Below are 23,895 nucleotides of genomic sequence, written 5' to 3'. Positions count from 1 at the left end.
GCAAGTCTTTGGCATGTGGGAGGAAACCGGAGCACCCGGAGGAAACCCACGCAGACACAGGGAGAACTTGCAAACTCCGCACAGGCAGTACCCAGAACTGTGGATTTAAGTCCCATTTCAGAGACTCGTGTGCATAATTTAGGCTGACACCTCTAGTGCCAGTTGTGAGAGAGTGCTACCCTGTTGGAAGTGTTGTATTTTGGATGTGACCTTAAACCGGGGTCCCGTCTGCCCTTTCAGGTGGATATAAAAGATCCCATGACACTATTCCGAAGAAAAACAGGGGAGATCTCCCTAGTGTCCTGGGCCAATAATTAATCCCTCAACCAACATGATGAAAAGAACAGATTACCCATTGATTCTCGAATCACATTAAGTCAATAACACAATTGTAGAACCACATGTTTGCATTTCTATGCTGTTCTTGGTTGACCTAATGACAAGATGTTTGTATTACGGAGCGCACCCAACGGAGGTGAAGCCTCAGATCTTCCATTGCCTGCTCTTATCAAGTCTAAAAGTGCCTTTTGTAGCAGAGACCTTGCAAAATCTGTAAAAGTTAAAGAGGTGGAATGTGTCAAGGAAAATGTACTTGGATTACTGCTGCTCCCCCTGCAGAATTGCAGCTCCTTATACTGATCTCAGTCCCAATGTCTACAGGACAGTTGATGTGGGAAGTGCAAACATTTCGACAATTGCAGTAGGGGCTTGGGATTAAAGTACACCAGTCGCCAAGGCTCCTTCGACAGCACCTCCCAAACCCGCGATCTCTAAACCTAGAAGGACAAGGGCAGTAGGCACATGGGAACACCACCACCTGCATGTTACCCTCCAAGTCACACACCATCCTGACTTGGAAATATACCACTGTTCATGCATTATTGCTGGGTCAAAATCCTGGAACTCCTTCCCTAACAGCAGTGGGTGTACCTACACACAGACTGCAGTGATTCAAGAAGGCAGCTCACCACCACCTTCTCAAGGGCAATTAGGGATGGGCAATAAATGTTGGCCTTGTCAGCGACACTCATGTCTTCTATTTCTCATCTACATGCTGCCCCTCTGCAACATCATCCGAAAGTTCATAAGTTCATAGTTTTCACAGATATGCTGACAACGCTCAGCTCAACCTCACCATCACTTCTCTTGACTCCTGCACTGTTGATAAATTATCAAACTGCTTATCTGACATCCAGTACTGGATGAGCAGAAATTTCCTCCAATTAAGTATTGGGAAGACTGAAGTCATTGTTTACGGTCCCCGCTCCAAACTCTGTTCCCTAGCTACTGACTCCAACCCTCTCCCAGGCAACAGCCTGAGATTAAGCCAGACTTGTTCGCAACCTTGGTGTCACATTTGACCCTGAGATGAGCTTCCGACCTCATATTCACGCCATCACTAGGACTGCCTATTTCCACCCTTTGTAACATTGTCCGACTTTGCCCCTGCCTCAGCTCAACTGCTGCTGAAATCCTCATTCATGCCTTTGTTACATCTAGACCTGACTATTCCAAAGCACTCCTGGCTGGTCTCCCACATTCTACTCTCCATAAACTTGAGGTCATCCAAAACTCTGCTGCCTTTGTCCTAACTTGCACCAAGTCCCGTTCCCCTATCACCCCTGTGCTCGTTGACCTACATTGCCTATTTTAAAATTCTCATTCTTTTTTTCAAATCCCTCCACGGCCTCGCATCCTCCTTATCTCTGTAATCTCCTCCAGCCCCACAGCCCTCCAGGTTATCTGCGCTCCTCTAATTCAGGCCTCTTGAACATCATTTGGGCGGCACAGTGGCGCAGTGGTTAGCACCGCAGCCTCACAGCTCCAGTGACCCGGGTTCAATTCTGGGTACTGCCTGTGTGAAGTTTGCAAGTTCTCCCTGTGTCTGCGTGGGTTTCCTCCGGGTGCTCCGGTTTCCTCCCACATACCAAAAGACTTGCAGGTTGATAGGTAAATTGGCCATTGTAAATTGCCCCTAGTATAGGTAGGTGGTAGGGAAATATAGGGACAGGTGGGGATGTGGTAGGAATATGGAACTAGTGTAGGATTAGTAATAAATGGGTGGATGATGGTCGGCACAGACTCGGTGGGCCGAAGGGCCTGTTTCAGTGCTGTATCTCTAAAAAAAAAATCACTGATTTTATTCACATCCCTGATTTTAATCACTCCACCATTGGTGGCCTTCAGTTGCCTAGGCCCCCAAGCTCGGAATACCTTCTCTATACCTCTCCACCGCCCTTTCCTCCTTTAAGACACTCCTTAAAACCTACCTCTTTTGGTCATCTGACCTAATATCTCCGTTTGCGGCTCGGTGTCATACTTGGTTTTATAACGCTCCTCTGAAGTGCCTTGTGATGTTTTATTACATTAGAGGCGCCATATAAATATAAGTTCTTGTTGTCGTTACTCGTCATAGAATTCTCAGCCTTTGAGCTGCCCTTGCAGCCACAGTCTATTGATATATAACGTGCAACACGAAAGGAGCTCCAGTTGGAAAGACCTGTCAAAACTGTTTCATTCTATCACTCTGCTTGGTTAGGCACATCTCTTCTGCCACTCTCCCGTAGCTGTGTCTGCTGCAGCAGACTCACATTGTTAAGAAAGAACTTGGTATTTCTAAAGCGCCTTGCACAACCTCAGGATATTATAGTTCTGGCAGAGGCCTGACATTTGTCTCAACAGTAATTTCCAGACCGATATGTAGTCAGATGAGCTCTCATGCAGCACGTTATTATATGAACAATGGCAGACAGGAAAATCTGATCTCCCCAGCCTGTCTCACACAATAGCGATGCCTTGTGTATCACAATACAGACATTCCCCATCCACCCAAAGTCACATGATCTTCTGGGAGAGCCGAAGAAACAGATTTAAAAAAAAAAACTCGGGCCAATTTTGGGGGGAAAAAATCAGGGAAATTCCTCTTCGATTCTTTTAGGCGGTTGAAACTAGTTCTGGATGTCACTCTGACCCTGATCATTCTTTGCAGTATCTATGTGTTGTACAAGGTGATCTCCGCCCCAGTCAGAAACCGATCCAGCTCTTAATTGAAAGAATCCAACAAATTGGGGTCCATCGTACGAGCCAGCAACTTGTTCCAAGAGCCCTGGAATTTTCATATAAAAACTAGAGGGAGCTCTGGTTACTGTCATCCCTGCTTTGGCAGTCACACTGAACTGTGAATTATTTTTAGTTTAGTACTTGCTTGTGTGTCAGGTATAGACATGGCTACAGGTCTGCCACCAACTGATTGAATGGTGGAATGAACTCAAGGGGCTGAATGACCTCCCCCTGTTCCTATGTATCGTATTATCCACTGCATCCAGAAAATAAGGGCTTATTTCTCAAAGGAATTTTGGTCTCAAATTGGCTTACTCTTGGAACACTCGAAATAGTCACAGAGTGAAAAGTTCTTTTGTAATTTTTTTGCCCTCCATCATGGAGAGGGCAGGAAAGCAAACGCGGGATTATCGCTGAAGGGCAAACCTTGTGACTCGCTCTGGTGCTTCATATGATCCGTGTGTTATGGCTCCGAAGCAAGTTTGCATAAATATTTAGACTGTCCTTGCATGGATTGGTCCCTGGATTAAACAAGCTCAACTTATGTTTATATCACGAAATTATTTGGATTAGGATAAGATTTGAGGAAGTGAGTTTCACACTGAGACAAGGAAATAGAATCAAACGACTGGAGGGTAAGCTGTGGTGGGAGAGCTCACTGGGCCCACTCAATAGTTGCAGTGATGGGGAAGGGTAAATTTCACTGATTGATGTGGTAAATCTAGGAAAATAATGTACATTATGCATACAAGATATCAATAAACTGCTGACTTGCAGAGATGTTGAACAGAGTCTCTGACTTAGTTTGAATAAGCATATTTTTGGCATGATAAACATAACAGTTTATTAACATGTTTCCTTTCTTGTATATACTAATGGTATCGAAATGAAAACTAAATTATACAGCAAAAGAGTATGATACATTACAACAGATCATAACGGCCATATTTATGGGAAACATGAATCAAACGGGTCTTAAAAATCCCTTAGATTTTCTGAGTTTTTGGTGCTAAACGTCTGGTACGTATTAAGGTGAAAGGATAGGGGAGGTAGTGGCGTAGTGGTAATGTCACTGGGCTAGTAATCAGAGGCCCATGATAATGCCCTGGGGACATGGGTTCACATCCCACCATGGCAGTGCTGGTAGAATGCAAAATAAACTTAATTAATTAAAAAAACCTGGAATTGAAAGCTAGTCTCAGTAATGGTGCCATGAAACTATCATCAATTGTTGTAAAAACCCATCTGGTTCATGAATGCCCTTTAGGGAAGGAAATCTGCCATCCTTACCTGGTCTGGCCTACATGTGAATCCAGACCCACAGCGATGTGGTTGACTGTTAACTGCCCTCTGAAATGACCTAGCAAGCCACTCAATTCAAGGGCAATTAGAGATCAGGAACAAATGCTGGCCTTGTCAGTGACTCCCACGTTCCATCAAAGAATAAAAAAAATCTTCTTCCACATCGGACATCAACGATCAGATTCCAGTGCTCCCAGGCCAGGTATAGAACAGTCCAGGTACAGAATAAAGCTTACTTTACTCTGCTCCTACAATCAACCTTAACCTGAGGCTCAAAAGAATGCCTCCTACTGCACCAGTGTGACATTTACATTTCCCACACCAACCATCCTTTGCCTCCTCTCAGAGTGAGATGACTAAGTCGTGCAAGAAAATTGCGAGCTCAATGAAGCTGTGAGCTTGTGTTGAATACATACCGATTGCGAAGGCTCAGGACTCGTCTTGCATAGGACCCTGCAAAAGACTTACATTTTTGGAGCACCTTTCACAACTGCAGGATGTCTCAAAGTGGTCTACAGCCAATGAAGTAATTTTGAAGTAATTATAGGAATCGCGGCAGCCAATTTGCACACAGCAAGCTCCCACAAACAGCAATGTGACAATGACCAGAATATCTGTTTTTGTGATGTTGGGTGAGGAATACATATTGGCCAGGACACGAGGGAGAACTCCCCTGCCCTTCTTCAAAGCAGTGCCATCTTCTGTGTTCATCTGTGAGAACAGATGGGGCCTCAATTTAATATTTAATCCGAAAGATAGCACCTCCGGCAGTGTTGCACTCCTTCAATACTGTAATGGAGTGTCAGCCTAGATTTTTGTGCTCCAGTCCTGGAGTGGTACTTGACTCCACAACCTTCTGACTTAGAAATGAGAGTGCTACCCCACTGAGTCATGAATGATAGAAAGTTGTTTCCATCTGTCTGGGATGGTTTGGCACTCATCCTAGAGCTGAAATGAGTTTTCAAACCTAACCCACTTCCAGAATCCAGAATTTCCAGTCAATTAACCCTATGTAACCAATATTGTACTGGACATCAGGCTTCTCCTTGATGTACAGTATTATATGTCTTTCTCTGGGAAATATGCACAACATTGGGTTTGAAATATTGAAAATATTACACAGAAGCTGTTAAGATGGAAAGCATTTGGGTCATACAGTGATCCAGTGCAGAAGGAGGCCATTCGGCCCATCGTACCCGTGCCAGCTGTTTGGTAGATCAATCCAACTAGTACCGCTCTTTGGCTTTTTCCCCATAGCCCATGAAAATTTTATCCCTACAAGTATGTATCCAAAATGGTCCATCTTTTTCAAAAGAAATAACTTTGCTTCTTTTTTTAAAAGAAGCGATAATTTATGATAGTATCATACTGATGTACATATCAAACCTTATTACCAACAATGGGCTTGTACACTGCATATTACTGAACATGGGATAGGACACATCGATTAAAATAGCGCCCAGGTTCAAATGCCTCTTATTTTATCAAGGCCAGCAGAACTTTCTGGAAATCGCCGGACGTATCAGATTTGACTGCTTCTGCCAGAGGCGTCTTGTATATCTCCTGATACCTCTCCTTAATGGATGGAAGATCAATCTGTTGGAAGAAGAAATGAAATTCAGCTTCTTTTTAGCATTCGGTCCCAGGGCATCATCAACATGAATTGTCGTTTGTATAGAGGTAGTGTAGCTTCTTGTCATTGGGGTAGACAGGGGTCGATCCTTTTGGAGTGGGGCATCTTGCACTGTATGTTGTTACTTAGAATATTTCCTGCACCCTTCAGCTTGAAAATGCTTTCTGCCATAACTTGCTGGGGGTGAGAGCTGACAACGGCATGGCAAGAGCCGACGTGAATGGCGGGACCAACAGTCTATCTCCTTAACCACCGAGAGTTAAGAATTGAGATAGAAGCAGAGGAACGACAGAGAAGGATATCAGGTAAATTAGAGTCGGACCAGGTACAGAAAGAAAAATAAAGAGGGAAAGATTGGAATAAAAGCCAGAGAGGAAAAGTAAGAAAAAGATTAATCAAAAACATTCAAAAGTAAAACATTATTTTAAATAAAAATAGAAAATGCTGTTCCTGAAAGTGAAGGATCTATCCAAAGACACTGCCTGACCTGCTGAGTATTTCCAGCATTTTCTGTTTTTATTTCAGATCTCCAGCATCTGCAGTATTTTGCTTCTGTTTTAATATTTCTAAGATCTCTACGAAGAATTTACTACCTGCAGGAATGAGATGGAGCAGTTTAGATTGGTTCCCATTTTGGGCCAGAGAGGTTGATTGGTATTGCATTAAAGATTACCGCATTGTTAGAAGAGCACTTAGGCTGTTAAGTTCCAGGCTTAACTTTCTGCTGTGAGTTCAATGAGCAACTAATGGGGCAAATCCAGAAAGTTCTTAAATATAGCAGGGAGGTTAAGAGCGAGATGCCATTTGCGTGAAGAAAACGGTGGAGCTGCTTAAATGCAGCAACACATTCTGTAAGTTCGTTACTCCAAGGCATATTTCTTCATCCCCTGGAACTGCTGGCCAATTTCTGCATTAATAAAGGTGTGCATCGTTACATCGTTAACATGTTGTTACTTTTCCAGGAGGATCTGGGTATATTTTTGGAGGGTTGTGTGAATATCCAGCACAACTGACACTTGATACTTCTGTCATCTACACGTAGAGATCATTTGTATTTACAAGTGCTATTTTTTAGGTATAATTACCTGCTAACATGTAGGTTTAAAGAGAATATGTGAAGAGTACCCATGGCAGATAAACTGTATCTCAGGCATGGCAGTGACTCGATCTTAACAGAGATCAGCAATCAAGTGAATCACAGGAGGTATTTTATGCCCTCCATCCCCAGCATATTTGGAGGTGGGGAGGACATTTAATCAGGCAGGATGCTGGTGGGTGGGGACCCTGCCACTTTCACACCTCCACCCCAATTAAGTCCACAGACAGCCTTCCCACCCTGCTGCCAATTGAAGCCCCAAGGGGCAATTAATAGCCAATTAAGGGCCTCTTTCTGCCACCACTTGTGGTCTCCCAGGGTGTGTGGGGAAGGGGGGTGTTGGGTCCCTCTTTCAATGGTATTCAGTGCCTGATTGAGGGACCCAGCATTGGGAAGGGGGGACCCGCTGTAATCCACATCCATGCCCTTGCTACCGAACCCCCCCATGACCCCTCCGTTTGACCCCACCTAGCGAAACCCCTCCCGCCATCACTTACCTCTGGCCTGGGTCTCTGCGATCCAAGGACTCCAGTGAGTGTCATTCTGGCAGCAGCCACCATCTCCCTGGAGACTTCCCGTCCCTGGAGTCCTGATCCCAAGAAAGGCCCGCCAATGTCCTCTCCAGTGCCTGATTGGCTTGTCATAGGGCAGGCCTTCCCCAAAGGAGGCAACGAGGGTCTCTTGCCAGAACTTCAGCTGGCAGTCAAGACCCCCCATCACCTCCATAAAATACAACCCCGCACATGTGGGATACGAATTGTATCCACAGCGTCCTTCACCTCCACCCCAAGTATCTAACCATATGTGAACTACCATAGTTAGCTAAGTATTGAGAGGATTATAGAGTAGGGAATTAGAGCTTGCCTCTGTTTCTCATGTATCTATCAACATGTCATAGATTAATTAAAAGGTACAGCTCGCACAGCATGAACACTATCGGAAATAAAAACAAAAATTGCTGTAAATGCTCAGCAGGCAGCATCTATAGAGAGAGAAACAGAGTTAACGTTTCAGGTCGATGACTTCTCATCAGAACTGGAAAAAGTTAAGAGATGAAACAGGTTTTAAACAAGTGCAGAGGCAGGGAAAGAGGCGGGGAGGAGAGGAAAGAATAAAAGGGAAGGTTTGTTATTGGGTGAGGGCAGGAGAGATTAAATGGCAAAAGGGGTGATGGTGCAAGGCGGTGATGGTGATGGGCATGGTAATGATACAAGTAAAGAAACAAAAGATGGATCGAGAGGAGGTTTAAATGACAACAGAGGAATCATTGCCAACAGCTGTTTTCTAAAAACAATGGAGGCAGAGGTGATGATCTGAAATTGTTGAACTCGGGGTTGAGTCTGGAAGGCTGTAAAGTGCCTCATCGAAAGATTAGCTTGAGCTTATATTGAGCTTCATTGGAATGGTGCAGGAGGCCGAGGACAGAGAGGTCAGAGTAAGAGTGGAGCGGAGAATTAAAGTGGCAGGCGACTGGAAGCTCAGGGTCAAAACATCAATATTGAAGGATCAGTGGTTCATTAATTATTTTTTGAAACCTCTGTTTTCCACTGACTCTCATTTAACCAGGTAACGGTTCACATTTTAACGCAGTGATTGGATTGCTGCAAACAGACCAATGAAACGTATTTCACAATTCTGCTGGGAAATCGGACACAATAAGCCAAGTTATTTTTCCATGTTACCTCTGAGCGAGATACCAGAATGCGAATCAGTGTGTCCTCCTTGGTTCCTACACCTTTCATCGCCTCATGTAACACCTCGGCAAAGTATGCTTGACAATCCTTGGTGCATTGAACTGGTGGATGTAAACAGGGCAATACCGAGTTATGGATTGGTCAGCTCATATTCAAAATAGCTGCTCTAAAGACATTGACTGTGCGGTATCCCTATTCCTTCTTAACCCTTCCACTGATATTTGTGAGGATCTAAAATTGTAGAAGGAAAACATAACATTTATATAGCGCCTTTCATGATGTCAGTCCATCCCAAATTGCTTTACAGTCAGTGAAGTACATTTGAAGTATAGTCACTGTTGTAACATAGGAAAGGCGGAAGCCAATTTGTGCACAGCAAGATCCCACAAACAACAATGAGATAATGACCGGATAATTGGTTTTTTGCCATCAAAATTTTCCATTATTACTTAGAATTGCATGGAGTGTTCAGCAGAGAAACAGGCCATTTGGCATAACTGGTCTCTGCCAACATTTCTACTCCACACAAGACTCCTCCCACCCTACTTCATCTCACCCTATCAAGATACCCTCTTATTCCTTTCTCCCTCACGGACTTAGCAAACTTCCCCTTCAAAGAAACTATGCTAGTTACCTCAACTACTCAGTGTGGTAGCAAGTTCCACCTTCTCACCACTCTCTGGATAAAGAAGATTCTCCTGAATTTCCGATTGGATTTATTAGGTGACTATCTTAGATTTACGGCCCCTAGTTCTGGTCTCCCCCACAAGTGGAAACGTCTTCTCTACGTCTATCCTATCAAATCCTTTCATAATTTTCAAGACCTTTATCAGGTCTCCACTCAGCCTTCTCTGTTAGAGAGAAAAGAGCCCTGGCCTGTTCAATCCTTCCTGATAGCTATAACCTCTCAGTTCTAGTATCAGGCTTGGAAACATTTTTTGCACCTTAAATGCCAGTACCTCGATATCCCTTTGTCCCCATTCATAACGGAAAGCACTTCTGTAACCTTGTCACAGTGATTACGTAATTGCCAGTCAGTGTGGAGTAGCTATCTCTGCTTCCTGTGCCAGTTCACCCTCCATCCAGTGTTGACACAACAGTGCCTTAGTATTGTAGCTGCCAGCTGCCCAGCCTGTACTGCAGAGAAGCTCTTCTGCCAAATAGTTGCTATTTAAGTATAGATAATATAAAATCAATGTTTATAATAAAGTTAAGGGCAGAATGCTTTGGAAGCAATTTTAATCAAACATGCTTGTTGGGAAACTGACGAGATTTGATGCAAAGTTGGTTGTACACTCCGCTCAATCTTTACTCTTCGTTGAATCGTTACACCCCAATCTCTGGAATTGCCTCCCAGGAGAAACATTTTTACTCAGAGAGTGGTTAGAAGGTGGAGCCTGCAACCACAAGGAGCAGTTGAAGTGAATAGCATGGATTTTACGCGGAAGCTGGGTGAACGCATGAGGGAAAAAGGAATAGAAAGTTATGCTGATAGGGTGAAGTGAGGAAGGGTGGGAGGAGGTTCATGTGGAGCATAAATGCTAATATAAACCAGTTGGGTTGAACAGCCTGTTTCTGTGCTTCTATGTAAAATACCGGATGGATATAAAACCAACATTCCGACCGATCCCTTGGGTTTTCTGCCCAGTAAGTTCGGTTAAATTCACCCACCATGACTTTAAAATGGCGACTAAATTACACATAGTCTTCACTGCCCAAGTGCAGTGCCATGAATGATTGATGAATGATATCTAAATAATTCTGGTATTTCAGACTACATCTTCCAATCATTTGTCTACTGTTAAATCAGTGAAAAATAAATTATCCTGAAATCACAAGGAAAGCATGACTGTATCATGTGACCCTTGAACTTAATCTGACGTTGCCTTAATTTGGCCATATTCTTAGGTGTTCAAATGGCTAAGATCAGCAAAAGGGAACCACGCAATAATAGAGATTGACAGATTTTTGTTCGACAAGGGTATTAAGAGTAATGGAACCAAGGCACGACCAGATGGAGTTGGGATACAGATCAGCTATAATCTAACTGGAAGGCAGAACAGGCTCAAAGGGCTGAATAACCTCGTCCAGCACTAGTTGTGCTGCTGTGTATTCAGTGCTGATGCCCTGCATGACTGGGCATTGACATCTTAGGCTGTGATGCTCTATTTGACTTTGCATCAATAATTTTGAAACTTTTTTAAGGAATAAAGGGGGAAAAAACTAATTTCACGCATGGAGCTGGAGTTGAAAAAGTCCAAATTATCACCAGTGTTTACTGAATACTTTACCGATTGTCAGATAGGCCTTCTTCACATCGTCTGATGTTTCGCTTTTGATCACTTCCTCGATGTCTTTACCATGGAGCTGTGTAAATGAGAGAAAGTACAGTTACAGCCTCTGTTAAATAATCTGTTAGTAGTTATGCTTAGGGTTTCAGCAGTGGCTCATTGGGTAGCCCTCTTGCCTCTGAGTCAGAAAGGTATGGTCAAGTCCCACTCCAGAGACTTGAGTTCAAAGTCCAGATTAACACTGTATTGAGGGAGTGCTGCACTGGTGGAAGTGCTGTCTTTCAGATCAGATATTAAACCAATGTTCTGTCTGCTCGCTTAGCTGGATGTAAAAGATCCCATGGCACTATTTGAAGAAAAACTGGGAGTTCTCCTTGCCTTAATATTCATCCCTCAATCAACATCACTAAAACAGATTCTCTTGTCATCATCTCATTGCTGTTTGTGGGAGCTTGCTGCGTGCAATGCTGCATTTCCTACATTACAACAGTGATTACACTTCGAAAAGTATTTCATTGGCTGTAAAGCACTTTGGGATGTCATGAAAGGTGCTATAGAAATGCAAGTCTTTCTTTTTTCTTCCAAAGTGCCAGAACCGGCACGATGGGCTGAACGGCCTCCTTCTGCACTGTAGGTTTCCACTGTGAGGTCACACAAGGAGGAGACATTACATCTGTTACTGCAAAACATTTTATAATAGCAATATAAAGAGGGGAAAACGTGAAAACATCTCATGTGATCAAACATCAGCAAAAGAATTCCTCTGTTTGCCATTTGTAGTTCAGATCTCTGGAGTGTGACTTAACTCACAATCTTCTATCTCAGCCACTATCCCATCAGTCCTACTCCCCCCACTCTTTCCCCATTGCCCTGCAATGTTTTCCTATTCAAGTATCTATCCACAAGCATAGGCAACCTGTGCCACTGCTGGATAAAATGCACTGGTTGTTCTATTTTTGCATCCATGTCCAAATGATGCTCCTGGAAACAAAAACCCTTATTTGGAGAAATTAATGACTGGGGAGCCATGCAGGAGTTCTTAGCTGCCTGTGTTGTAGGTGGGGACTGCTGCACGGGTTACAGTTCCAGGTTCTAGCCTTCTGGACCTTAACCAAAGAACTATCCTGCAAGTAGGAGCCCAGGAAGTGAGCTGGTTATTTCAGCTTGTAGGGGGGGGGGGGGTGGGGACCAATCACATATTAGCCTGTTCCTAATTCTCACCCACAGACCACAAAGACATATCCCATCAGGGATCACTGAGTAATGATACTGGAGAGGGAAAGGTCCAAAATTGATACCATTTCCTAACCGAGAGGCCAATTGAATTGCTCCAGTTGCTGAGATCAGCTGGCTCCATACAGATTGGGGATCAGAGCCTGATGTGTGCATGGCTCAGCAAGCATGAAGTAGCAAAGTTATGCAAAAATCATTGGAGTCAAATAATGGAGAATACTAAAAAAGAAAAGAAAGATAAACTTGCATTCATATGGTACTTTTACTATTTTGCATCTGTCTTCACTGTAGAGGATACAAATAACATCCCAGAAATAATTGTGAATCAGGAGGTGAAAAGGAGGGAGGAACTTAAAACAATTACAATCACCAGGGAAAGGGTACTGAAAAAATTATGAGAACTGAAAGCAGACAAGCCCCCAGGTTCTGATAGACTTCATCCTAGGATCTTAAAAAAGTGGCTGCTGAGATAATAGATGCATTTTTTTAACATTTTCCAAAATTATTCAAAAATGAAGGGAGACGGAAAGCAGGAAACTACAGGCCAGTTAGCTTAACATCTGTCATAGGCAAAATGCTGGAATCTATTAAGGATGTTATAGCGGGGGGACTTAGAAAATCTCAATGTAATCAGGCAGAGTCAACATGGTTTTATGAAAGGGAAATCATGTTTGACTAATTTGGAGTTCTTTGACGAAGTAACAAACAACATGGATAAAGGGGAACCTTATCAGAAGGCATTTGATAAGGTGCCATATCAAAGGTTACTAAAAAAAATAAGAGCCCATGGTGCAGGGGGTAATACATTATCATGGATAAAGGACTGGTTGGCTAACAGGAAGCAAAGAGTACGGATAAATGGGTCTTTTTTGGGTTGCCAAGCTGTAACTAGTGGAGTACCACAGGGATCAGTGCTCGGGCCACAACTATTTACAATTTATATCAGATGATGGTACTGAAGGTATGGTTGCTAAATTTGCTGATGACACAAAGATAGGTAGGAAAATAACTTGTGAAGAGGACACAAGGAGGCTAAGGGATATAGATAGGTTAAGTGAAGTGGGCAAAGATTTGGCAAATGGAGTATAATGTGGAAAAATGTGAAGTTATCCACTTTGGCAGGAAGAAAAGTGAAGCAGCATATTATTTAAATGGAGAGAGATTGCAGAACTCTGAGGTACAGAGGGATCTGGGTGTCCTGGTACATAAATCACAAAAGGCTGGTATGCAGATATAGCAAGTGATTGGGAAGGCAAATGGAATGTTGTCGTTTATTGCAAGGGGAATGGAATATAAAAGTAGGGATGATTTGCTACAGTTGTGTAGAGTATTGGTGAGACCACATCTGGAGTGCTGTGTACAGTTTTGGTCTCCTTATTTAATGAAGGATATAAATGCGTTAGAGGTAGAGCAGAGAAGGTTCACTCGACTGATACCTGGGATGGGGGTATATGTTCTGAGAATAGGTTGGACAGGTTGAGTGTGGAATTTAGAGGGATGAGAGGTGATCTTATTGAAACATATAAGATCCTGACGGGACTTGACAGGGTGGATGCTGAAAGGATGTTTCCCTTGTGGGAGATTATTTAAAAATAAGAGGTAACCCATTTAAGACAGAGCTGAGGAGAAATTATTTCTCTCAGAGGGTTGTGAGTCTTTGGAACTTTCTTTCCCCAGAGAGGAGTAGAGGCAGGGCCACTGAATATTTTTAAGGCAGAGCTAGATAAATTCTTGACCAACAAGGGAGTCAAAGGATATCAGAGATAGGCAGGAATGTGGAGTTGAGGCTACAATCAGATCAGCCATGATCTTATTAAATGGCGGAGCAGACACAAAGGGGCCGAATGGCCTACTCCTGCTCCTAATTCGTATGTTCGTATTCATATGCTTAACTTCTCATCCAAAAGATGGAACCTCTGACAATGCAGCACTCCCTCAGGGTTGCACTGGAGTATCGGTCTTGATTTTTGGGCTCAAACCCTGGAGAGATACTTGAACTCACAACCTTGTAACTCAACGGTGAGAGTGCTACCAAGTGAGCCACAGCTGACACTAATTGACTAGATTCCAGTATCAATTTCTTAGCCAATATTCTTTTCTGGGTTTTAATTTTTGCTGTGTTGCAGTTCACAGTTAAGAAAGCAATGGAAATTTCCAACTGGACCAACTCATTGAGTCATTTATGGCACAGGAGGAGGCCATTCAGCCCATCGAGTCCATGCTAGTTCTCCACGGAGATATTCATTCAGTCCCACTCACCTGCTTGATCCCCGTAGCCCTGCAAGTCTATTTCCTTCAAGTGCCCTTCCAACTTCTTCTTGAAGTCATTGATTGTCTCCACTTCCACCACCCTTGTGGGCAACGAGTTCCAGGTCATCACCACTCGCTGCGTAAAGAAGTTCTTTCTCATATTCCCCCTGCATTTCTTGCCCCAAACTTTCAATCTGTGTTCCCTAGTCATTGTACCGTTAGTTAATGAGAATGGGTTTTCCTTGTCTTACTTAGGCCTGTCATAATCTTGTACAGTTCTATTAAATCTCCCCTCAATTTTCTTTGTTCTAAGGAGAACAACCCCAGCTTTTCCAATCTAACCTTGTGACTAAAACTCCCCATCCCTAGAACCATTCTGGTAAATCTCCTCTGCATCCTCTCAAGGATCCTCACATCCTTCCTTAGGTGTGGTGATTAGAACTGGATGCAGTACTCCACTTGGGGCCGAACCAGAGCTTTATAAAGTTTCAGCATAACTTCCTTGCTTTTGTACCCAATGCCTCTATTTAGCCCAAGATCCCATATGCTTTACTAACCACACTCTCAGTATGTCCTGCCACCTTCAAAGATCGTTGCACATGCACCCCCAGGTCCCTCTGTTCCTGCACACTCTTTAGAACTGTGCCATTAAGTATATATTTCCTCTACAAAATGTATCACCTCACACTTGTCAGTATTAAATTGCATCTGCCACCTCTCTTCCCATTCTGCTAGCCGATCTATGCCCTGTTGCACCTGGTTCATATCCCCCTGACTTTTTGCCACACCTCTAAGTTTGATGTCATCAGCAAATTTTGAGATTCTATTCCGTATTCCAAGATCCAAGTCATTTATATATAGCAAAAAAAGGCAGTGGTCCCAGCACTGACCCTTGAGGAACACCACTGTCTACCATCCTCCAGTCTGAAAAACAACCATTTACTACGACTCGATGTTTTCTGCCCTTAAGTCATTTTTATATCCAATTAGACACTGACCCTCCAATTCCATGAGCTTCAGTTTTATTAACCAGCCCTTTATGTGGTACTTTATCAAATACTTTCTTAAAATCCAAATAAACAACATCCATCACATTCCCATTATCAACCTTTTCTGTTACTTCATCAAAAATTTCAATTCGATTAGTTAAGCATGATCTGCCTTTTATAAATCCATGCTGGCTATCCTTAATTAACTCGAACCTCTCCAAGTGTCCATTGATTTTTCCCTGATTATTGTTTCTAAACCTTACACACCACTGATGTTAAACTAACTGATCTGTAGTTGCTAGGACTGTCCTTACACCCTTTCTTGAATAAGGGTGTCACAATTGCCAACCTCCAACCCTCTGGCACCTTCCCCATATCCAGGGAAGATTGGAAGATTAAGGCAAGCCCTTCCACTATCTCCATCCCCACTTTCTTTAGCAAACTGGGATGTAAGCCATCTGGATCAGGTGATTTATCATAAGCATCATTAAGCACAGCCAGCCTTTTTAGTACGTCCCCTGTCTCAATTGTTACCCTATCCATTGCCTCTACTCTCAGATTCTACCGATATTTTGCCAGATTCCATTTCCTCAATGAACACTGATGGAAAGTACTCATTAAGTATATTAGCCCTGCCCTGTGCCTCTAAGCATATCTTACCCTCTTTGTCTCTAACAGGCCCCACTCCATCTCTTATTACCTGCTTACTATTTACATGCCAGTAGAGGATTTTTGGGTTTCCTTTTTGTGTTGACTGCTATTCTATTCTCACATTCCCTCTTTGCTAATCTTATTTTCCTCTTCACCTCCCCTCTCAACATATTGTATGTGGCCTGGTTCTCACTTGATAAGTTCACCTGACGTGCATCATACACCCTCTTTTTTTTGTTTCATCATAATCTCTATTTTCCTCATCATCCAAGGAGCTCTCTTATTGGTTCCCCTACCTTTCACCCTTGTTGGAATGTTCCTAGCCTGTACCAGAAGCATCTCTTCCTTAAAGATAATCCATTATTCCGATACAGCTCTGCCTGTCAGTCTTTGGTTCCATTTTACTCTGGCTAGATCTCTTCTCATCGCATTGAAATTAGCCCTCTTCCAATCTAGACATTCTACCTTATAGCGTTCCTTGCTTTTCTGCATTATGAGTCTAAACCTTATGTTTAGTTTAGTTTAGTTTAGAGGTACAGCACTGAAACAGGCCCTTTGGCCCACTGAGTCTGTGCCGACCATCAACCACCCATTTAGACTAATCCTACACCAATCCCATATTCCTACCACATCCCCACCTATCCCTATATTTCCCTACCACCGACCTACACTAGGGGCAATTTATAATGGCCAATTTACCTATCAACCTGCAAGTCTTTGGCATGTGGGAGGAAACCGGAGCACCCGGAGGAAACCAACGCAGACACAGGGAGAACTTGCAAACTCCATACAGGCAGTACCCAGAATTGAACCCGGGTCGCTGGAGCTGTGAGGCTGCGGTGCTAACCACTGCGCCGCCCTTCTTGGGCTTTTTACATATCAGGTTAGAAAAGAATCCTGCACACACTGTAGGAACTCCATTCCCTTATCCCCTTTACCTACTTCTTCTGTCCAATTAATAGTTGAAATTCCCCATGATTATCCTTTTTTTTTACTCAACTAATTTTTCTGAACATTTCTTCCTCCATCGCCTTTCCCCTATTAAGTGGCCTGTAGACGACATATATTAGGGTGATTGATCCTTTATTATCTTTTATCTCTATCCACATATCCACATATGATACGATGATCACTCTTACCCAAGTGCTCCCTGACAGACATTTGGTCCACTTGGCCCACCTCATTTCCCACCAACCATTTAGCAAAGGGGCAGATTAAACATTTACTTTCCACCCCACTATGTCAACCCCAAAAAAACTGAACGCTTGACACTGGCAGATCCAGCAACGCCTCCTTTCTAGTTGGGCTGAGAATATACTGGTCAAGGAAGTTCACCTCAATGCATTTCAGAAATTCCTCTCCCTCCTTACCCTTTGCTCTAGAATTATCCCAATCGATATTTGTGTAATTAAAATACCCCAATATCACCACTCTATAGTTCTTGTACATTTTCACATTACAGATTTGCTCCTCTATCTCTCTCTCACTATTTGGAGGCCCATAGAATATCCCTGGTAATGTGATCATACCTTTTTTGCTTCTCAACTCTAAACTCTAAGCAAATGGATACTGCCCGTGCCCCTTAAAGGACACCCTCCCTTTCAAAAACTGCAATGTCTTACCTAATCAGACTGCTACCCGACCTCCCTTTTTTCCCTCTCTATCTTTTCTAAATATATCTTTTCATATCCTTGTATATTAAACCCCCAGTCCTCGCCATTTTTAAGCCATGTTTCCGTTATTGCCACTACATCATGTTCCCATTCTGCTAATAGCTCACCAACTTTATTCATCACACTTTGTGTGTGTTTACACACATAGGGCTGGATTTTGTTCTCCTCCCAACATTGGGTTCTGTGGCTGGGGGGGGTTCCGGAAGATCAAAGCGGCCTGCCATGGAATCCAGCGCCAACATTGCTAAGCCCGATCATCCCGGCAGTGGGGAAACTCTGTGGCGGGCCTTCAGCCGCTCTGCAACGGGACCCGACTTTACATATTTAAATTACCTGTTTGCATTAATTAAAATCTTATCCGCAGTGATCTTACCTGCAGTTCCTGACTTTCACTGTGATGGGCAGCACGCGCCCGCCTTCACTTTCCCGTCCAGGGAAGGCTGGTGCCACCAAGGCGGGGAAGGAGTGAACTCTGTATTGGTAGTGTAGCGGGGGGGAGGCAAATATGTAGTTTTGGTGTAGTGGGTTGGGGGAATTGGGGGCAACTCTGCAGTTTCTTCGCAGGGCTGGCAGCCCTTTAAAAATGGTGCCAGCTTCTGCACAGAAACAGTTGACGCCACTGATGGCGTCGCCGAGGCCACGCCCGCCACGGGATTGTGGGGGGGGGGGGGGGTGGCGGCCAGGGCAGCCGCCCGGCATATGATAATGGGCCACCAGACTCAAGATTGCCATGGTGTGGCGTTGCGTGGCCCATGCGTGACAGCGGCCATTTTCTACGCCCACCGCCATGAGCGATGGTGGGACCACAATATTCAGCTGATACATTGTAATCCCGTCTCTGCATTCCTTGTAGTCCTTCTCAGTCTGCTCCCATCTAATACGGAACTACTCCCTTCTCCAGTACTGTCTAACGCTCTCACATTATAACTGTTGTGTACAAATTGACTGTGTAAGAGAGGCACATCACAGTTACAAGAACGTATAGCCAATTTTAACAACACTGGAACAGGAGGAGGCCATTCAGCCCCTCAAGCTTGCCCTGCCATTCAGTGAGATTGTGGCTCATCTGTATTTTAACTCTACCCCCCTGCCTTGGCCCCATATCCTTTTATTATCCATGTGTAGCAAAATTCAATCGATTGCAGATTTAAAAGTTACTAATTGAGTTAGCATCTATTGCTTTTTGTGAGAGTGAGCTTCACACTCCTACCAACCCTGTTAGCATGAAGAGGTGTTTCTTGACTTCTCTCCTGAATGGCCTGGCTCTAATTTTAAGGTCTTGTCCTAAACTCATCCCACAATTTTCATAGTAAGTGAAGGCAAAATGGCACTAACTGATACAAGTCACGAGTAATACTTACTATTTCATAGGCTTTGAAAGTAGCCCTTAACTGCATAGAGTTTCTTTTTGTTAAAACGGTATTAAATGCCAGTTCATCTGTACCCCAGCGATTTTCTCCAGCCTGTGAATTGGAGTAAATTGTCAATTTGAAAGTGATCACTGATAATGTCTTATCATTCATAGGTTGTTTGGACTTTACGCTGTTTTAATTACCTCATACAGCTCTTTAGCGTCTTTTTCAGCCATGCTTTCATTGACGTCAACCCCTTCATCTCGATCGGCCTGTATTAACACAATTACCAACAATGTTAGCCAGGTTATTGCTGTGTTTTGTTTATATTCTAAATGAATAGTGCAGCATTTCTCTGGTTGGGTTGGGTTAAAGAAGAAGGACTTGCATTTATATAGCGTCTTTCATGACCTCAGGACGTCTCAAAGTGCTTTACAACTTTTGAAGTGCAGTCACGGTTGTGAAGTCGGAAACACAGCAGTCAATTTGCGCACAGCAAGATCCCTCAAATGACAGTGAAATAACCAGATAATGTGTTTTAGTGATATTAATTGAGGGATAAATATTGGTCCAGGAGATTGGGAGGGATTACAATTCAACAATTTTCTTTCAGGAAGTGTTTTCTTTCTTGGTGAGGTGTTTGTGCATGTAAATAAACTTGACAGTGCATCAAATACGAACATACACATTAGGAGCAGGAGAAGGCCTCTCGGCCCCTCGAGCCTGCTCCGCCATTCAACAAGATCATGGCTGATCGGATTGTGACCGCAACTTCACATTCCCACATACCCCCGATAACCTTCCACCCCCTTGCTTATCATGAATCTATCTACCTCTGCCTTAAAAATATTCAAAGACTCTGCTTCCACCGCATTTTGAGGAAGAGAATTCCAAAGACTCACGACCCTCGGAGAGAAAAAAATTTCTCCTCATCTCTGTCTTAAATGGGCGACCTCTTATTTTTAAACAGTGACCCCTAGTTCTAGATTTTTCCACAAGAGGAAACATCCTTTCCACATTCACCCTGTCAAGACCCCTCAAGATCTTATATGTCTCAATCAAGTCGCCTCTTACTCTTTTAAACTCCAGCAGATACAAGCCTAGCATTTCCAACCTTTCCTCGTAACACAACCCACCCATTCCAGGTATTAGTCTAGTTAACCTTCTCTGAACTGCTTCCAACGCATTTACATCCTTCCTTAAATAAGGAGACCAGTACTCCAGATGTGGTCTCACCAATGCTCTGTATAACTGAAGCATTAACTCCCTACTTTTGTATTCAATTCCCCTCGCAATTCACGATAACATTCTGCTAGCTTTCCTAATTACTTGCTGAACTTGCGGACTAACCTTTTGCGATTCATGCACTAGGACACCCAGAACCCTCTGCATCTCAGAGCTGTGCAATCTCTCACCATTTAGATAACATGCTTTTTTTTTTATTCTTCCTGCCAAAATGGACAATTTCACATTTTCAAATTGGAACTCATTGCCCCCATATTCCCAGAGTAATAGAATGTAAGCTTGAACTTATATTTTTCAATATGGTGTCTTATTGCTAACATCATAGGGAGGCATGTGGTCCAAGCAAACTCAGCCAAAGCTTCGGAAGCAATATCTATTCTTTCTGTGTCACCATGAGCTCTGTAGTCTGAACATTGACTTCAACAACTTCAGGCTTTAACCATACCCTTTAATTACCTGCTGGATTATCCAAATATTATTCACATTCCACACTGGACTCATGTTTGTTTCCCTCCTTTGTCCCAATAATATGTGGTCAGAACCAGTAACTGACTTTTGGTGAAACCTTTGTAGATTTCAACTCTTGATACCTACTTGCCACTTTCATCCTTTGGCTCCATTTTCTTGGACATGTCCTGGCCAGTCCTATAGCTCTGCTCAGTTCCACTGATGGTCTTGCACCGGAAACCCTAACCTGTCTATCCCTTTCAGATGCTAATCCAACCGTTCTGCTTTCATTCAAAGTTTCCAGCCTCTGCACTTTTTTTAATACTGAGGCAAAAGAACCAGAGGGAGAGATGAGGAAATTTATTTTACAGAACGTAATGTTGTGATCTGGAATGTGCTGCCTAAAAGGGCAGTGGAAGTAGATTCAATGCTAACTTTCAAAAGGGAATTGGATAAATAATTGACGGGGAAAGATTTGCAGGGGCTAAAGAGAAAGATCAGGGGGAGTGGGACATATTTGGTAGCTATTTCAAAGAACCAGCACAGGCATGATGGGCTGAATGGCCTTCATTTGTGCAGCGTATTTCTGTGATTCTATCCTATGATTAACTACATTTTTGCAGTGAGGTTTTGGATGATCACTAAATTGGAGTATTTCTGAACAATTAGATTTTAATAAAGGCATGGTTGTTTGATTTTATAAACTATCCTGTTGGCTGAGTGTTTAACTTATGAAGTGTTTTTTCACTGTGCATGTTGAAAGAAACAAGTAGCGCTCACGGCATTAAGCATTTTTTATTTCTTTGTCAAGCCAGTAAGAGTTGAAAGTGTTAGAAGTACTTACCTCAAGCAATAAGAGCAGCAACTTCCTTAGTGTGCCGCTGGTGTCACCTTGAACATCAATTGCCAGATCATTTGCAAACACTGTGCCAGAACAAAGGGGAAAGGCTTACTATGAACAATGGTGCTATATGCAATAATATAGAAATCAAGGTGTAAGAAAGGAAATTACAAAATATTGTCCTTTCATTTGCAGAGTACACCCAAGTCAGACTACACCAAAGCAGAATGATTTCTTCCTCTCCTGGTTTTATTTTTTTCTCCCCTTGTCTGGTCTCTTCCCATCAACATAAACACTCTTCCCTCTGCTCTTTAACAGTTTCCAGTTTCCTGGCCCTAACCATCGACGCCCAATCTCTCGGCACTACACCTTCAGCCCCCATCAGGATGGTCCGAGAGCTCTCTGCTTCTTCCTTGAATGGAAACTCAACCAGTCCCCATCCACCACCACCCTCCTCCCCCAGCTGAACTTGTTCTCACATTAAACAACTTCTTCAACTCCACTCAGTTCCTCCAACTAAAAGTTGTTGCTGTAGGAACCCATAGGGTCCCATCTATGCCTGTCTTTTTGTGGGATATGTGGAGCATTCCTTGTTCCAGTCCTATTCAGGACCACCGCCCCTCACCTCTTTTTCTGGTACATTGATGACAGTATTGGTGCCACTTTCTGCTCGTGCCCAAACTGGAAAATGTCATCAATTTTGCTCCCAATTTCCACCTTTCCCTCTTCTCCGCATGGTCCATCTCCGACTCTTCCCTTCCTTTCCTCAACTTCCCTGTCTCCATTTCTGGGGATAGGCTGTCAATCAATATATACTATAAGCCTGCTGACTCCCACAACTACACTTCCTCCCACCCCATTTCCTGTAAGGACTCTATTTGTTCTTCCAGCTTCTCTGTCCCGGTCACATCTGTTCTGATGATGCAACCATTCATACCAGTGCTGCTGATATGTCCTTTTTTTTCCTCAATCGAGGATTCCCCCTACATTGTGGTTGACTGGGCCCTCGACCGTATCTGTTCCATTTCCTGCACTTATGCTCTCCCCCCTTTCCCTCCCTCCCAGAACTATGATAGGGTTCCCCTTGTCCTCACCTTCCACCAGCCTCCACATTCAATGATCATCCTCCGCCGTCTCCGCCACCTCCCCGTGCTGGAGCATGATGCCACCACCAAACACATTTTCCCCTTTCAGCATTCCAAAGAGACCATTCCCTCCGTGACACCCCGGTCCACTTCTCACTTAAGGGCGGCACAGTGGCGCAGTGGTTAGCACCGCAGCCTCACAGCTCCAGGGACCCGGGTTCGATTCTGGGTACTGCCTGTGCGGAGTTTGCAAGTTCTCCCTGTGTCTGCGTGGGTTTCCTCCGGGTGCTCCGGTTTCCTCCCACATGCCAAAAGACTTGCAGGTTGATAGGTTAATTGGCCATTATAAATTGTCACTAGTATAGGTAGATGGTAGGGAAATATATAGAGACAGTTGGGGATGTGACAGGAATATGGGATTAGTGTAGGATTTGTATAAAATGGGTGGTTAATGGTCGGCACAGACTCGGTGGGCCGAAGGGCCTGTTTCAGTGCTGTATCTCTAAAAAAACTAAAACAATCGCCCCAACATCCCTTCCCCATGCCATTGCCCCTTCCCATGCAAGCACAGGAGGTGTAATACCTGCCATTTAACTTCTCCCTTCTCACGATCCAAGGTCCCAAACACTCCCTCCGGGTGAAACAGTGCTTTACATGTACTTCATTCAATTTAGTATACAGTATTCACTGCTCACAACATGCACTACTGTACACTGGGGAGACCAAATGTAAATTTGGTGACCACTTTGCAGAACATGTCTGTTCTGTCCGCAGGCATGACCCCGATCTTCCGGTCGCCAGTCATTTTAATCCTCCACCATGCTCCCACTCTGACCACTCTGTCCTCGTCCTCCTGTGCTGTTCTAATGAAGCTCAACGGAAGTTTGAGGAACAGCACCTCATCTTTTGATTAGGCACTTTACAGCCTTCCAGACTCAACATTGACTTCAGCAATTTCAGATTATAATGTCTGCCCCCATTATTTCAGATGGCGGCCATTGGTAATGATTGTGCTATTGCCCACTTACACCTCCTCAAGACCATCGATTGTTT

The 23,895-nt window shown here is 43.6% G+C and overlaps 1 protein-coding gene across 1 annotated transcript in view; it reads right to left on the bottom strand.

Annotated features, from left to right (window-relative positions):
* Positions 1–3,915: 3,915 nt before the first annotated feature.
* Positions 3,916–23,895, bottom strand: part of LOC137369657 (annexin A13-like) — a 42,788-nt gene continuing 22,808 nt past the window's right edge. The window contains exons 6-11 of the mRNA XM_068030994.1: positions 21,761–21,840; positions 19,428–19,496; positions 19,234–19,335; positions 11,077–11,152; positions 8,774–8,886; positions 3,916–5,958 (exon numbers count right to left, since the gene is read on the bottom strand). Of these exons, the coding sequence (XP_067887095.1) occupies positions 5,839–5,958; positions 8,774–8,886; positions 11,077–11,152; positions 19,234–19,335; positions 19,428–19,496; positions 21,761–21,840 (560 nt within the window). The 3' untranslated portion in view covers positions 3,916–5,838. The remainder of the gene's footprint in view (positions 5,959–8,773; positions 8,887–11,076; positions 11,153–19,233; positions 19,336–19,427; positions 19,497–21,760; positions 21,841–23,895) is intronic.

The sequence above is a fragment of the Heterodontus francisci genome, chromosome 5 (assembly GCF_036365525.1).
Source record: "Heterodontus francisci isolate sHetFra1 chromosome 5, sHetFra1.hap1, whole genome shotgun sequence".
Lineage (NCBI taxonomy): Eukaryota > Metazoa > Chordata > Chondrichthyes > Heterodontiformes > Heterodontidae > Heterodontus > Heterodontus francisci.
The sequence above is the reverse complement of the archived record's forward strand: the minus strand, read 5'-3'. Positions and strand labels throughout refer to the sequence as shown.